This window comes from Gossypium hirsutum, chromosome A10 (genome assembly GCF_007990345.1).
Source record: "Gossypium hirsutum isolate 1008001.06 chromosome A10, Gossypium_hirsutum_v2.1, whole genome shotgun sequence".
In the NCBI taxonomy this organism is placed as follows: domain Eukaryota; kingdom Viridiplantae; phylum Streptophyta; class Magnoliopsida; order Malvales; family Malvaceae; genus Gossypium; species Gossypium hirsutum.
Genome location: NC_053433.1, coordinates 7,003,859 through 7,020,937, shown reverse-complemented (window position 1 = coordinate 7,020,937; position 17,079 = coordinate 7,003,859). Strand labels below are relative to the sequence as shown.

The window sequence follows — 17,079 nt, the reverse complement described above, 5'->3', positions numbered from 1 at the left end:
CCAAATTAGATCACTTTTAATTTGGGCTAACCTATCATGATAGTAAATAATAACATGTAATTATCCTTATTATATATGTGATGTCCAAATTTTCCAACAATCTCCCACTTGGACCACATATATATACTAAATACTTTATAATTACATGTCATTATATAACCTTATGAGCTTAAAATTTTACTATCATATCCAAAAGGCATTCCGTACAATCTCGTCCATTAATTATGTTAACATAGAACCAAGGCGACTTTCGTTACAAATATCGTAACTAAATCCATCCATGATCACGTATATTAACACAACCAAATGACATAGATCAAGTATGGATGTGTGGCATGGAAATTACATGCAATATGATCTAAACATGTCTATTTCCAACTGGTCCTCCTTAGTGGGATCAAATCTTACCAAAATCAGAGTGTGAATAAACCAAATAAACTTTATTTCTGCAGAAAATAAACTTATTATCTTTAAACTGAAATAACTGAAAATGTGTCTATAACATAAAAGCATTTAAAAATACAAACTTCCACTAAAACCAAATATCCTTTAAATGACATTACACCCATATGAGCAATGTGCTCTTATAAAACCTTAGGTGTAGTTCCTTAGTAAGCGGATCCGCAATTACGGAGTTTGTCCTAATATGCTTTATAAGCACTTAACCACTCTGAACTTTTACTTTAACAACCAGGAACTTAAAGTCTATGTGTTTTGACTTTAATGTGCTCCTGTTGCTATTGGAATAAAAGACTGCAATTTGTTTTCACAATTTGCACCTTAGTGACAAAATCTTGTATCCATATTGCATCAAAATCGGAATCTATATACCTAATTAGACCTTCAATATGTGAGCATGTAATCTTTTGTTTTTTGAAAATACCTTATAACCCTCTTGGATGCTATCTAGTGGTCCAAACCAGGGTTGCTTAAAATATCTGCCTAACATTCCAATAGTGTATACAAGATTCCAATGTATACAAACCTGAACATACATTAAACTTTCCACTGCTAAAATGTAAAAAATCTAATGCATTTTTGTAATCTTAATATCATTCTTAGGGCATTGATTGAGGCTATACTTATTATTGACAAGCAATATGTCATTAACATATAAAACCAAATATAAAACTTTAACATATAAAACCAAATATAAAACTTTACTCCCACTAAACTTATGGTATAAACAATTATCAACAAAATTCATCTTTAAACCGAATGAGATAATTATTTGGTAAATTTTGTAATATTATTGACGAGAAGTCTACTTAAGCCCATAGATGAAGTTCTTTAATTTGCAAATCATTACTTTTGTATCATCAGACACAAAGTTTTCTAATTGTACCATATAAATGTATGATCAATGTTACCATTGAGAAACCATTAACTTAATATTCATCTAATGTAGCTTAAAGTCAAAATACTCCACTAAAGCCATTTTAACCCTTTCTCTAGTGGACCTTTCTAATGACATTCATTCTTGAGGTTGTTGAGTTTGTTCTTCTGGAACAATTACCTCATCTTGAATAGGGAGTTGTTTAACATTGTCTTATTGAGGTTCTAGATCCACTTCTTAATCAATGATAGGTATGAGAGTCTAAACATCATCAAAAGAGATAGCAGGAACTGAGTTAGAATCCAATTCCTCCTCAAAAGCAATGTTTCTAACCTTATTTCTCCCCCCAAACTCAACATCCTCAAAGAATATTGTAATTCTTGTCTCAAAAATATTCCTAATTGTGGGATCATAAAATTTATAGCCCTTAGATTGCTCAGAATTTCCTTAACCCTTAACTTTACAGACATCAAAGAAGTCATAAGTGATGTCATTTCAACCTTATCGTTTTTTTAGCAAAACTTTTCTCAATTTCATCAAGGAAACCTTGGCCTGAGTAATCTTTTTCAGATTTTATGCCCTTAAAGGCTTCTAAAATGCTGTGCTTCATGATCATCAGACTCATGCAATTTGAACGATTCCACCTCTCAAAATCCCTTTTAACATAGGGGGTTATTTTCACAGTGAGAGGTGCGAGTAGTTCTTCCTTCAGTGCAAGGTCTATGTTCATATAGCCAAGCACTATAAGTAAGTGCCTTTTCCATTCATTGAAATTAGCCCCATTAAGTATGGGTACAGAATTTATATTAGCAGATATTGTGGCAGTAGAATATGAATTAGCTGAATATATAATAAAAAAATAAATAAATAAATAAAAATAAGCTCACATCAATATTCATAGTAAAAAATAAATTCAGGATAATGGCTAATCCCATCTCAAGATACCAAACACAACATTAATATCAAGTCTTTGGACAGCAATATTAACAGTAAATGGTACTCTTGTTGTAGCAATCAAACATTGACAATAAACTATGTCAAACAATGAATTAATCTTTGGACTAACTTATTGCTCACATAAAATACCTTATAATTGTCACACATTTATCACCACATATGTCGTTGTAATTCTGCCAAATATTAACTTACCTTTGGGTAAATTAATAAACGCATGAATCACAAAAACATATAATCATCTTAATATTTCAAATAAACTAATCTACACAAAAGAGGTCATTTTGGCGGCATTTTGTTTCAACTAATTTATTTAAAATATTACACATCCTTAATTAAAAGCCAAAATCTAAATTTATTTGTTTCAAAATATTTACCTTAATTTCATCTTTCAATCAAATTAAAAGATAATATATATATCCCAAAACAACATACAATGATGTTGGCAAATATAATAATAGTTGAATAAATCATAAACCATAAACAACTTCACATAAGACTTCAAATTTAAACCAAAATAATTTCAATAAAGGTAAACCTCATCTTAAGATATCGGACACTCCATTAATATTTCATCTTTGGACAAAATATTAATTTGTAAGTGATATCTTAGTGTAGTAATCAAACATTGACAATAAGAGCATGTCGAATAATAAATCTTCCTTTGGGCCAATTTATTACTCACATGTATAACCGAATAACCGTCACATGTTTATCACCATAGTTGCACATGTAATATTATTAACCTTCACTTGGGCCAATCAATATTAACATAACTTAAGTTACATGCACACAAACTTTATATTTTAAAACAAAATATATACAAAAAAAAATATCACTTTGGTGACTTTTTGCTTCAATTAAGTTATTTTAAAATATATATAAACATACCAATATTCAAATTTAAATTTCCCCAATAGTCAAATGTCAAAACTAATTTTTTTATTGCTTTATAGACTCTGAAATAACCCAAAATAAGTTTGTCTTAATAATGCAATAAAAAAAACCGAAAACCTTAATTTTTTTTGACTATTTCCTTCTTTTCTTTTCTTTTCTTTTTTTCTTTTGTTCCCAAATCATACATCAAAACCAAACAGAAATAATGTAGTGATTCAAAGCCAAATAATTAACAAGCATATGTATTCATAATTTTGGCATGGATAAAAACACCAAAACAATTCATGCATATACATGTATTCATAATCAAATAGAAAAACTTACCATGAATTTACCATGTAAGTCCAAAGTTGTATTTATGATTAAATAGATATTCACATAAATACTTGAAAAATATTTTCAAGCCAATAAATCTCAAAAAAAACAAAATCATAATAGTTGGCATATCCCACAATTCATACAATAAACCATATCATCATAATTTAACCAAATATTTGGAACCATAAGATGCCAAAACCTAAAATTATATAACCAAATTTAAAACCAAAATATTTAAAATAATTGTGTGAAAAGAAGAGAAAGAAATCTCACAAATCAATTTTTATCAATTGATTATACATAAATAAATAAATAAACCTTCATCTTTCGAATAGCATATGCAAATATTAAACTAGATTATATTTATAAAACCTTAAAACTTTATTTAAAGAATCAAAATCCAAAAATTTATCAAGAATCTCAAAGATTCAACATAATATATAATTAAAATATCAAATCCATAAAATTAAAAAAAGAAAAACGAATCAATCCAAAATTAATAAATAATCAATTCGTTCTCAATGATTCAACATGATAAAGCTCGGATGCCACTTGTTAGAATTTTATTAAAATAAATCTACAATATAACTTAATAAACCAGGATCCGTCATGTCAAATCATCAAGAATAAATTAAGAACAAAACTAGATGCGGAAGCGTACCTGAATCCATGGATTCCTTGAGACTTTCTGGAACTTTGGGGATTTGATCTTCCAAATTAGTACACAAGAAATTCAGAGAATATCTGCTCTCTCTTTCCTAATGATGGGATATTAGAAAAGATATCTTGTGTATAATTTGGGGACCATAACCCTAATATTTATAACCTTAGCATATTAGTTCTAATCAAATTCTAATTAGCCCATCATTAATTAGAATTTGATTAGAAGAGTATCTACACATGTTTGACCCATACTTTATTTAATAATTAAAAGCCCAATAAAATTCTAACCAAATTAGATCACTTTTAATTAATTTGGGCTAACCTATCATGATAGTAAATAATAACATGTAATTATCCTTATTATATATGTGATGTCCAAATTTTCCAACAGTTCAGAGTAAGGGTTATTAGTGCCGGTGATGTCCAACGCTTGACAAATTTGACAAGAACTAAGGAACAAGGCTAAAGGTATAATAAAATTTATTTTTTATAAAATAAACTTAAAGGAAAAGGAAAAGTTTGAATCTAGTTTAAATTTTATTTGTGGGTTTTTTAAAAATATTTTATTTATAAAATTATTATTTTAATCAATAAATTTCGTTTCAAAAAAATGAGCATTCATTTATTTATAAATTTGTATGTATTTTTTATTGAAAAATAAACATTTAAATAATTTTTATTTTTAAATTTTTAAATTTTTAAGATACTAAATTGGCAAAAGGTGTAAAGTTGAGAGTTAAATTTGTTGAATTTTTTAGATTTAAAACTAAATTGATAGAATTTATAAATATTGGAGGGTTAATTTGTTATTATCCTAATAAAAAAAAGACCAGCGTTAGTGATTTAATGAGGAGCGATTAAAATCTTAAATTTTGATAACATTAATAATCAAAATAATAATTTTTAACTTAACCAAAACAAAAACACGTTAATAATTAACTTACTATTTTTATAGTTTACCTTAATAATATAACAATTAATCAAAGGAAGAAATCTCTCATGCTATTGTACATTATTAGATTTCTTTTGGTGAATAAAACACAACCAAACTATATTATTCTAACATAAATGAATAATTTGTTACTCGAGCAATCTCAACAACAGCTGCTAGCTCCTCTGGGCTCTTTTCAGACACTTGCATAGTTGAGTTCCTCTCCGATGCTATCTTGGCTAATATTCAAACTAGAGCACCACTCGAGCTCTTGCACATTTTTCTATTTGGCCCTATGCAAACAGAAAATCTTGGAAGAAAGAGTATGTCCTTGTTTGTGTTTATGACTACTCCAAGGATACATGGGTAACGTTTCTTAGAGAAAAATCAGATGCATTTGATGAGTTTAAAAGATTGTGTAAGAGATTGATGAATGAAAAAGGAAAGACCATTGGCATGGAAGGAAGATGCGCAATGATCATAGGCGTGAGTTTCAAAATAAGAATTTTGTCAAATTATGTGATAAAGATGGGATAAGACATGAATTTTTTGCATCAAAGACACCTCGCCAACATAATGTAGTGGAGATTAAGAACAAGACTATGCAAGAAATAGCTCAACAGAAAGAGCATCTCACATCGATTTTGAGCTGAGACAATGAACACTGCTACTCATATGATCAATAGATTGATGATTAGACCAAAAACTTATGTGAATTCATATGAGTTGTGGAAGGAAAAGAGGTTTACTATGAAGTATTTCCATGTGTTTGGAAATACATGCTTCATTCTGAAAGACAAAACTTTTGCAGCTCATCATGACGAGGGGAGGACCTTTTAAACTTTGCAACAATGTTGTAAGGACCCAAATTTGCCCAGGCCCAAACTATTAACCAGCCCAATTAAAAAACAACTAAACTAAACCAAATTTTTAATAGTCCAAGTCCCTTTATTACATCAGCCCAAATCTGCCAAATTTCAATAGCCCAACAACTAATATTAAACCTAGTCCAGAAATACAAAGCCCAAGTGGCCCAAAATCAAAACACTTTCGGAAACCCTAGGTTTCCTAGGTGCGCCGGAGCCAACACTCCCATGTACGGTCTCCGTGCGCTCACAGCCTGGCTCTATACCCTTCGTCCTCACCGCTAGAGTAACACCGTACGACCACCGAGCTCCATACCTGCGCACAAACGCAAAAAGGACAACATAGCAGAGAGAAAAAACAAGAAATTTGTATTTTCTTTTTTCGTTTTTCTCTGTTTTCGGCTATAAAAGCCATGTAATAAGCCATGTATTTTTTTTAGATATACTACGCATACGAAACAATCAAATAGAAAAAGCAAAGATTTCAAGGCAATTCGCAGATTATTTTTTTGTTCTTGTTCTTTTTTTACTTTATTTTGAATCCATTCGACGAATCCAAAGAAAGAGGGTTTATTTTCCTTTTTTGGTGACAATTTGGTCAACGGATCCTTGTGGATCTGGTTAGAACCGCGACGGGGTGGAGGCGCGTTTAGCATCGGTAAAGCCCACGAGTCAACTGAGAGGGAAGTTAGGGGCATACCTTCGCGAACCGGCCATCAAAGTCCCTATTTCCCTCACCGAAATCGGAGTTGTGGAAGGGATTTGAAATCGGCAGTGTATTCAAATCGGTCGAATGGCCTCTTTTGTGAAATGGCCAAGTGATCTGATTTTTTTTAGGGTTTCTTTTCTTTATATACAATGTAAAACGACGTCATTTAAGGACTAATTTAGTGGCCTTAAAACAACGCTGTATGGCATGACCCGATGATCCATTTTCGACCCGATCTGGCGCCCCTAAGATCTGCGCGTTTCTGCTGGGAGGGGATATTGGCGCATTGGTCCTTCCCTTTTTGCACTTTCGATTAGGCCCTATTCACATTTTCATTATTTTTAAATTTATCCCTGAAGTTCATGTACAAATGCAATTTAATCCGCGCCTAAACGCAGTGTTTTGGGATCTGGTATATTGCCAGTTTTGGTCCCCGCATGTTTGCACGCATTACGCTTTAGTCTTTCTTTTAATTTTAGTAGTTTATTTTATTTATCAAGTATCCTTTTTTAATTTAATTTTATTTTAATTGATTCCTTTTGATTTGCATAATTCATTGTTTTTTTTATTAACTTAATGCTTTTTTTTTTTTTACATGTATATACATATTTAAATATTCATATATAATATTATGCATATATAATTAATGGCAAAATTAGTTTTTATTCTATATATTATTAATTCTATGTTACTTTTACATACATAATTCCTTTTAAACCTATTTATATATATTTGTGTTTGTGTTTTTAGCCCATTATGTATATAATTCATTTCTCAAGAACATATCTTATTATACATATATATATATATTTTTAGAACCTTTCATATTTTACATATTATTTAAATTATCTTTCACTATATGTACATATTTAAGTTCTAGCCACTTTTCTATATTAATTTAAAATTTGCCGTATCCTTTACTTTTAAATTGTTTTATTATTGACCTAAGGCTTTCATACATTATTTATTTTAAATATATGTTATTTATTTTATACTGTGACACATATGTATATATGTTTTCTGTTAAATCTATTTATGTATATAATGTATTCCTTTTGAGATCCTATTTCACTGCATATTTTTTATCTTTTAACATTCATCTAATATTATTTATATATATATTTGTTTATTTTAAACATTTCCAAATATTTTTTATACAGTAAATTATTTGTATTTTATGTATACTATCTATCAAGATTGACATATTAATATATATTCTTTTGTATATTATTTATTTCTTTGTTTGCATAATGTTCTTTTAAAAAAAATTAATCTATATACTACTATGTTTCATACGATTTTATGTGGTTCTTATTTTGTGATTTATTTTAGGATCAAATATTATAAATATTTTGTTTTAGATTCTGCTTATTCATTTGTAAGTGTTTTAACATTATTTTCACACTTATATATATATACATCTAAATATCTTACATATCATTCATTTTAAATTGTTGTATATTGATTGATTCTTAGAACTACTCTCTCACATCAATTGTTTTAAATTTATGCATTATTATTTAGATTCTATTCATTTATTTTTTTATATACTTTCTCTTATGTTTATTTTCTATTATAGATTATAAATATATTGTTGATATCTCTTAAAATTTGTTAGCATAAATGTTAGAATAGTGGATTTTTTGTTTTGTTGGTCGCATTGTAAATTCATCGCTTTTATATTGCTAATATCTGATTGTTTACGCCTTACAACCTCATGATCCGTGAATGCTTTGACAATATGTTTTGACAAGATAATATGTCATCATCCTCATGCATATTTTTACTATGAGTGGCTATTTAAAAGTTTTAACTCAATCAATTATCTTTTAATCACCAATTCTTTCTATTTTAAAACTACAATGAAAGGGACTCCACCAAAACAAAGACAATGTTTGATGTTTGGAAATTCGAGAAATCGTGCCCTATCGTGCTGGGTTTCGATCTTCTGTTTGCCCAAGTGATCAAATATTCCTTTAAAATTTCATCCGTACTTTGAAAATTCCCTAAAACAAGGCAGTGTTCGATGTTTAGAAATTCGAGGAATCATGCCTTACTATGTTGGGTTTCGATTTTTTTCGTTGGACTAAATAATTGGGTATCCTTTTGTAATTTTCAATGCATAAACCTTTGGGAATCAAAAATTCATCGTGCTTTTGAGGGTATAAAGGATCGTGTCCTATCGTGCTGGATGTGATGTTGTATTCCTTTGAAACAAGAGAATTTTGACGACCGACTTGAACCATTCAAATGCTTCAAAAAGGAACCATATTTCGAAAATAACTTTAAAACTTAGACATAAAGACAGTACTTAATCAATTTAGTACCAATTTTGGGCGTAGTGAGGGTGCTAATCCTTCCTCATACGTAACCGGCTCCCGAACCCGTTTTCTCAAATTTACGTAGGCCAAGATTGTTTTAAATGGAATAAAGTATTTCATTAGGTGATCCAATCTCACCTAAAACTAAAAAAATTGGTGGCAACTCAATATTTCGTTTTCAAAGTCGATCCCCGTTTTTTTTTTTTAAAAATTAAAAATAAAAAATGGTTTCGACAAACGTCATGGCGAGGAGAACTTTTTTAACTTCGACATGGTGAGAGATAGAACACGAGGCACCCAGTGAGAGAAGTTTTGAACTTTGCATGTTCAAATTTTGAGGCATCGAGGTGGAAAAAGATGATTTGTTCATATTTTAAGGCACCAAGACGATGAAAGATAGCTCATTCATCGCTTGTTGTATCTCATAGGCATTATAAAAAGCCTTCAAATAATATGTTTTTATACTCTCAAAGTCTTAATATGTTGTATCTGCTTTAAATTTTTCAACACATTTGTGGTTGCAAACTATTGGTGATCAATTAAAATGGATTTAGAACTCAATTTAAACAGTTTAGAGATGAATTCGAGTTAATTAACTAGTCAAATTTGAATATCTTACCATTTGACTTGAATTACTCCCAAGTCTAATTGAACTTTTCTTTTTCAGTTAGTCTTCAAAAACCTTAATTCAAATTCAAACTGAATCACGAAATCAAATACAAATACCTTAAAATTGAGAATGAATTGAACTCATCTTTAATAAGTAAACAAGTTTAATCAATCTCAATCCACCCAATCAAGTTGATATTCAAACATTAATCTTTAAATTCGAAGTCGAGGTAAAACTTTCTTATAGTTGGAATTGGATTTGGACCTAAACTCCAATGACCCATCTTTTTCTAGCTGAAAAATGGGTCTTTTCTAAAGGCCCAATCAAACTCTAATTTAGACCACAAAAAATACAAAGTTTTTTTAAATAATCATAACATAGAGACTAAAGTTGTTCATGTTGAGTTTGAATCTACTACAGTGTTAAAGTATGTACTAACGGAGAATAAGGAAATAGATACTTGAAATCTAATCAAATACAAGCTATGGCAGAAGCAATTACATCTCTAACTATGCTAGTTTAAGGAATATAAGTTTCTCAGGTATGTACTAAGCTTTTGGGTGGCTAATAATATTATGGAAGATGCAATTATAAAATGGCTCACCCATGACCATGAGGATGCATTATTGAGTACCTACTTCATCATATTAGATTATAGACAAGACAACAACATTTTTCTTGGGATTTCTGTCTTTTTTTATTTTGTCTTAAGCTGTTATTGCTTCATTCATTCAACTTTGCTCTCACATTTTCCTTCTTTTTATTATATATTTTTAACGATGAGTGAAAAAAAAAATATCATACACTCTAAATTAATTAAAAATCAAATGATGTGAAAATCTAACATAAGTACTTGTTTTTCTTTTAAATGATTTGTTTTATAAAAAAAACATTAATCATTTAAAAAGATTATGAATATCATTTACTATTTACTATTTATAGAATCAAAATCTACTACTAGTATTCTATGTTCTATTTGATTTGGTTTTCTATTAAATTAGACCAACGCTTCTTTTATTACTTAATTTATTAGGTTTCTGGTTTCAAATTCTCTAAATGATAGTATAATGATTAAATTGATCTATTTAATAATCCCTATAATAGAGGGGCTTAGTATATACTTTCACCATTATATGTGTGTTTTAAGTCTTTATTAGATTAAAAGCTTTTTTCTTCCTCCAAATGTCACGGTCCTAGAATTTAGGCTAACAAGATGGTGAATTCGTTTCAAATTGTTTAAGTCAGCTTGAACCCTCAAAATTAAGAAATCTCTAATGGAATGATACTTGAAAGCAACTCAAAAAAGTTTTAAAAGTCCAAATAGAATGGGAAAGTCTCTATCTATAGTTGAATCTCTCGCATCCAATTATATAAATTAAATTATACCAATGTTTTATATTCAAAGTTTTTACAAAATAAAATTGTCAACAATTTAAACTTTTAATAATTTTATCCTTATGATTACAAGATTACTCTAATAAAATATAAGCTACTAAACATTTACAAATTTCATCAGGTTTTCGATATATTTTCTATAATATTTCAAGAATTGATTGAGTTATTCTAAACCTTTGATCACATACATTTCCGCACAAGTCCTGACATTAGGATTTCATTAGCCATTTTTAAAATTAATCAACATATTAATATTATTATATTAGACGCAAAAGTCAATACATTTACTATTAGAAGAAAATATTACTACTTATAATAACTTTCGCCAGTGATCCTAGCTAGGAGAACTAGGTATTGAACTTCATTAACTTCATATATATACAATGGGTTGGAATTAATTTTTGGTAATTATTTCATATATAATTTATGAAATTTTTACACTTCAAAATTAAGTTGAGAGTTTGATAAATTTTCATATATATTATTCTATTTATAAAGTTTAAAAAATTTCGCGAGCTATATATAAAATAATTCTCCTTAATTTCTGTGTGCTCTTTGTACTTCTAAGAGTTAATATTTGGTATATTAACATTGTGTTTTTTTAACTCCACAAATAAAGATAAAAAACTTTATTATGTGTTTAATTTCATTTATATATTTATTTTAAAGTGTTTTATTATACTTATTATTACTGTAACTAAGAACTTGTACTTTGTGATTGTTGAGATTTAAAAATGATGAATCAAGACAAGGTTAGGATTGTTGGGTGGACCACAAAAAAATGGAATTTAAAGTTATTACTGTTTGTTTAATGGTGGTTGAAAGAACAGCTGAACAGGTAGGGTTATCATATAAAATGCATGGAGTTGTCAAATTCATCCCATGAATTCAAGTACAATTAATTTAATTTTTATTTAGACAAAAATAAGCAAACATTTTCTTTTTTTAATTAAAGTAATATATTAATTGAAGTGATATTTATTTTAGAAAATAAATATATTTTTTTAATTTATTAAAAGTTTTACTAATTTAAGATTAAATGGTTAAGTGACTTGGCATATGCATATTTTAGTGATTATTTGTTACAATTTCTTCAAAGTAACAAATTAAGGTGAGGAAATGAGTGTAAAAAGAAGAAAGGAAGGAAGAGAGATGTGAAATTTGATAATGGTGTGGATGCAATCAATAGACCCACAACATTAATGACCATGACACTGAGATAAAAGAAACACATGGATTGGTCATGTAGGGGCATACCTCTCTTCACTTTAAAAATTAATTCCCATTTTTTATTCATTTCAATCAAAGTAGAAAAATAATAGAAATTTGGTGGCAAGGCAAAATCAAAACATTTATTTTCTATATTCTTCTTTGATGGGAAAAATAAATTACCTTGTTAGGTGGCATTGATTAGAAATGTAGCATCAAACAGGATCCCAATTTTCTTCCTTTATTTATTTGTAAATATTGGTTGAAAGTTTTCCTGACTTTCACAAAGATTTGCTCATTATTTAAATGGATAATTATTTATTTGTATTTGCTTCCCCATACTGCTACTCCCTCTTCTCAATACTCCCCCTGTGACCATCTTTTTTTTTTTTTAATTACAACTATATTTAATATGTTATTTTGTAGAATTGAAACAATAACGTATAAATTACCCTTTTTTTTCTTTTTAGAATTAGAAACGGTAAACTATATAATTTCTCACTCAATTTTCATAAGTTTTATTTTAAACATCAAAAATAAATATTTTACATTTTACACTCATTTTAATTACCCAACTTTAATAAATTTTCACTTTATTCACTTATTTCTTTTTTTGGAAAATAAAAAAAAAATCATGAGTTATTAGAAGAAATTTATAGAAAAAATTTAAGATTTTTCCCTTTTTACTAAAGAACTAAAATTAATTCTAAAAAAATTAAAAAAATAAAAAGCTAAAATGGTTTTTCCTGTAAAATTCCAAGTTTTTCCCTATAAAAACCCCAAGTAATCTTGATAAAACTTAGAGCATGTTTGGTTGGGTGTATTCTAATCAGTGGGCCCCACTTAATACTCCTTTAATCCATTGTTTGGTTCAGTGTATTGTTATTACAGGTCTAATCCATTACAGACCTAATCCCCAAAATCCACCGATTTCTATTCCGGATGAAAAGCTCTGTTTTGCTGCGTATTAAGTTCTCCCCATTTTTCTACCCTGTTTTACCCTCCTAATTGCTTCTTCTGATTTTTCTGATTCCATAACTTTTTCCTTCCTTTCTGCCGCCACATTTGCTTCTTCTTCATCACTCATTAGCAGACTGCTTCTTCTTCTTCATCCGCTCGACCCTGTTGCTGTTTCATGGTGGTAACCGCTTGATTCTCAACTATTGGCTCTCCAACAATGGGAACAAAGACTCCAAACTTCGCCACTTTACCGGAAATGATATTCGGTGAAAGTTGTTTGATTCTCTTAAAGACGTCGCAAGCGGCAATGATATTCGTTTCAATGCATTAGATGCTTTTTCCGATTGCAAGCATGAAGGTTTGCCTCCTGTTGAAGTTCCTTCTGCTGCTCAATGGAAATTCAGAAGGTAAAAGAAATGTCGATTATTTTATTTAACGTTTTTGGTGATTTAAATTCAGTTTTACGATCATTTATTTTACTGAGAACATCCCGTGCAGGACTTACATCTGAAGATGCTGAAGTTCGAGTCCATATTTTTGGTCAGAATAAGCTCGAGGAGAAGCCTGTAAGCACCCGTAATTTCGGATATATATATAGAGAGTTTCAAATTTTCAGTTAAATCATCATTATTTATCTGTAGTTCTAGTTATAAAATTGCAATAGAGTAAGACCTTGCAGCCTATTAGCTAAGCTAGCTGTAGTTTATCTGGTTTGGTTTGAAGCATTGTGACAATGCTAGCTTTTTATCATACTCCAGGAAAACAAGTTTTTGAAGTTTCTAAGTTTTATGTGGAACCCATTATCATGGGTTATGGAAGCTGCAGCAGTGATGGCCATTGTCCTTGCCAATGGTGGAGTAAGTTATATATCTTTCCCCATATACTTTTCAAAGCTTGAATGGTCACCCTGATAGCTTTCTGCGGTTTGTTTTGTTTCAGGGTGAGGGTCCTGACTGGCTGGACTTTGTAGGGATTATATGCCTTCTGATTATCAATTCAACAATCAGTTTCATTGAGGAAAACAATGCTGGAAATGCTGCAGCCGCACTCATGGCTCGTCTGGCTCCTAAAACAAAGGTCTGCAACTCTCTTCAAGTTTCTTTAATGCCTTTGCAAATACAATAATGTCTAAATTTTCATAATCATTTTTCTTTTATGCAGGTTCTCAGAGATGGTCAGTGGCAAGAGACAGATGCTGCTATTTTAGTACCAGGAGATATAATTAGCATAAAACTTGGAGATATCATCCCTGCAGATGCTTGCCTTCTTGAAGGCGATCCACTTAAAATTGATCAGGCAAGTGCTCTACTTGATAGTGATAAAAGTCAATTAAATAACTGAAGATATATCATGTAAAAATTCCTGTATTATCTGTTACTCTTGCAATCGGTTCTCTTCGACTGTCTCAACAGGTACAACTCTTATTCAATGCACATCATTTTCCAGTAAAAATAAGCTAAAACATCCAAAACAGCACAATGACAAACTGAAATACTTATTCTACGTTTTTTACAAATCTATTGTTTGGTTTGTTTTTTTAGGGTGCCATTACTAAAAGGATGACTGCAATTGAAGAAATGGCTGGAATGGATGTTCTATGCAGTGACAAAACTGGAACTCTGACCTTGAATCGTCTAACCGTTGATCGGAACCTTATTGAGGTACAATAGCTGGACTTCAAAATTTGAAACTCCTAGTTCTTGCAATGACTCAATTTTCAGATAAAGGTTAAATAGCCATGTTCACCTTTTTCTTAAGGTTTTTAGCAAAAATATGGACAAAGACTTGGTTGTTCTGCTAGCAGCAAGAGCCTCCAGACTGGAAAATCAGGATGCTATTGATGCGGCCATCATTAACATGCTTGCAGACCCGAAGGAGGTAATACAACAACAAAAATGTTCAATTTCAAGGTTCTCTTTTTCATTTGATTCTTTTAGATGTTCATGTCAAATAATGAAAGAAAACTTGCATATTCAGGCTCGTGCAAACATCAAACAGGTTCACTTTCTTCCATTCAACCTAGTCGACAAACGTACCGCAATTACATACATTGACTCTGATGGTAATTGCAAAGGTTTATTTTTGTGTCCCGGGATATTTAGGATAGTGATTGATAATGATTTTGTTGTCATTTTAAATTGCAATCAGAACCCAAGGGAAGAAATTTCAAAGGGGAGCTCAGGCCTCCATTGGGAGGATTGCACACTGCGGCTTGCTTATGCAAATCTATGTGGTTGACATTTTCTTAACCATCTCTTCATTTTTTTCACTCTGTATCCTGAAAGAAATGCTAATTTCAGGTTCATCTGGTTGCTTGAAAAACTCTTAATACATAAGCCACTGCACTCTTTTTCTCTCCTGAATTGATTGAATCAATCTTTATCTACTGTAAGTATATAATCATTGACTTCCTCTCTGGTTTTTCGTGTTTGCCTATGCCACACTAGCATGTTCACTTTTATATGTGTTTACTTGGGAATATTATCTGTCATACTTGTTAATTTCCTTGTAAGTTAAAGTGACAAATCTTATTTCCTTGTTACTGCAACTTTAAAATGTACCATTTCAAGTAGCTACTCTCCCCTTCTCCTTTTGGTGTGATTAGGAGTCAGAAAGATTGTTTTTCCTGATTTATCAATGCATCATATAAATCCAGAATTGGCAGAGATTGCTTTTTCCCTTAACTTGTGGAATGGACACATGAAGTTGGAGGTTATTTTCAATGGCAACTTTGGACAGTATTCGTTTTCCTGCTAGATTGATGAGCTATTTTGTTTGAAGTGAAGAATTGGTTTCATGGAAGGCCAATTGGAGTTGAGAGCAGGGTGAAAGAGATATTGTATCGGCTTGAATTTCTTCTATTGAATTCTTACTTTATATTTTTAGTTGAAGTGAGATATTGAGGCAGTACTTCCATTTAATTCAGAATTGTTGTAAATTCAATCGAGTTGTTGATGATAATTCAATATGATTATGTTTTTTTTTTTTTTAGAGTTCAATTCTATATGGTTATGTTTTTTTTTATTTTTAGAGTTCAATTCTTACTCACTTATTAAATTTTATTAGTTATAATTATTTTAAATTTTATTAAATCATATATTTTAATTAAAATATATTTAATATTAATTATTTCAAATTATCTTTTATAGTATAATATATTATGATTTGAGTAAATTCATATAAGAATATTAATTATTAAGAATTTTATTAAATTATATATTTTAATTAAGATATATTTAATAATAATTATGTTAAATTATCTTTTATAGTATCATATATTATGATTTGAGTAAATTCATATAAGAATATTAATTATTAAGAATTTTATTAAATTATATATTTTAATTATAATATATTTAATAATAATTATGTTAATTTATATTTTATAGTATCATATATTATTATTTGAGTAAATTCATATCAGAATATTAATTATTAAGAATTTTATTAAATTATATATTTTAATTAAAATATATTTAATAATAATTATATTTAAATATGATTAAATTATTTATTATTGATAATAATAATCTTATTAAAATTTAAATAACAATAACAATAATCATTTACCAAAACAAATTTATGCTAAGGGTATTCTAGTCATTTTAGTTTTTTCCATTATGCTATTACACATCTATTCCATTCAACCAAACACAAGATTACTATTACGCCTCTATTCCATTACATTCAACCAAACAGTTGATTTGCTATTACACATCTATTCCATTACACCTCTATTCCATTACACCTCTAATCCAATACATCTCTAATCCAATACAGCGAACCAAACGTGATCTTAGGCTTTTTAACTTTTACTAAAAAAGTTACAATTAATTCTAAAAAGGGGAAAATAAAGAAATTAAAAAGATAAAGGTGAAATAAACAAAATTAAAAAGATAATATGGCTTTT

At 29.3% G+C, this 17,079-nt stretch overlaps 1 protein-coding gene and 1 long non-coding RNA gene across 2 annotated transcripts; both read left to right on the top strand.

The window, feature by feature from the left end:
* The first annotated feature begins 13,521 nt into the window (after nucleotides 1–13,521).
* LOC107896110 (ATPase 11, plasma membrane-type) lies at nucleotides 13,522–15,407 on the top strand. Its single transcript, XM_041078478.1, has 9 exons — nucleotides 13,522–13,576; nucleotides 13,629–13,735; nucleotides 13,928–14,026; nucleotides 14,109–14,246; nucleotides 14,331–14,465; nucleotides 14,513–14,581; nucleotides 14,711–14,830; nucleotides 14,928–15,047; nucleotides 15,147–15,407. The coding sequence occupies exons 1-9, from the start codon at nucleotides 13,522–13,524 to the stop codon at nucleotides 15,405–15,407; spliced, it is 1,104 nt and encodes a 367-aa protein (XP_040934412.1).
* A 32-nt stretch (nucleotides 15,408–15,439) lies between these two features.
* On the top strand, nucleotides 15,440–16,154 carry LOC121208601 (uncharacterized). Its single transcript, XR_005903717.1, has 2 exons — nucleotides 15,440–15,557; nucleotides 15,826–16,154. It is a non-coding gene; the product is annotated as an uncharacterized lncRNA (long non-coding RNA).
* Nucleotides 16,155–17,079: the final 925 nt, after the last annotated feature.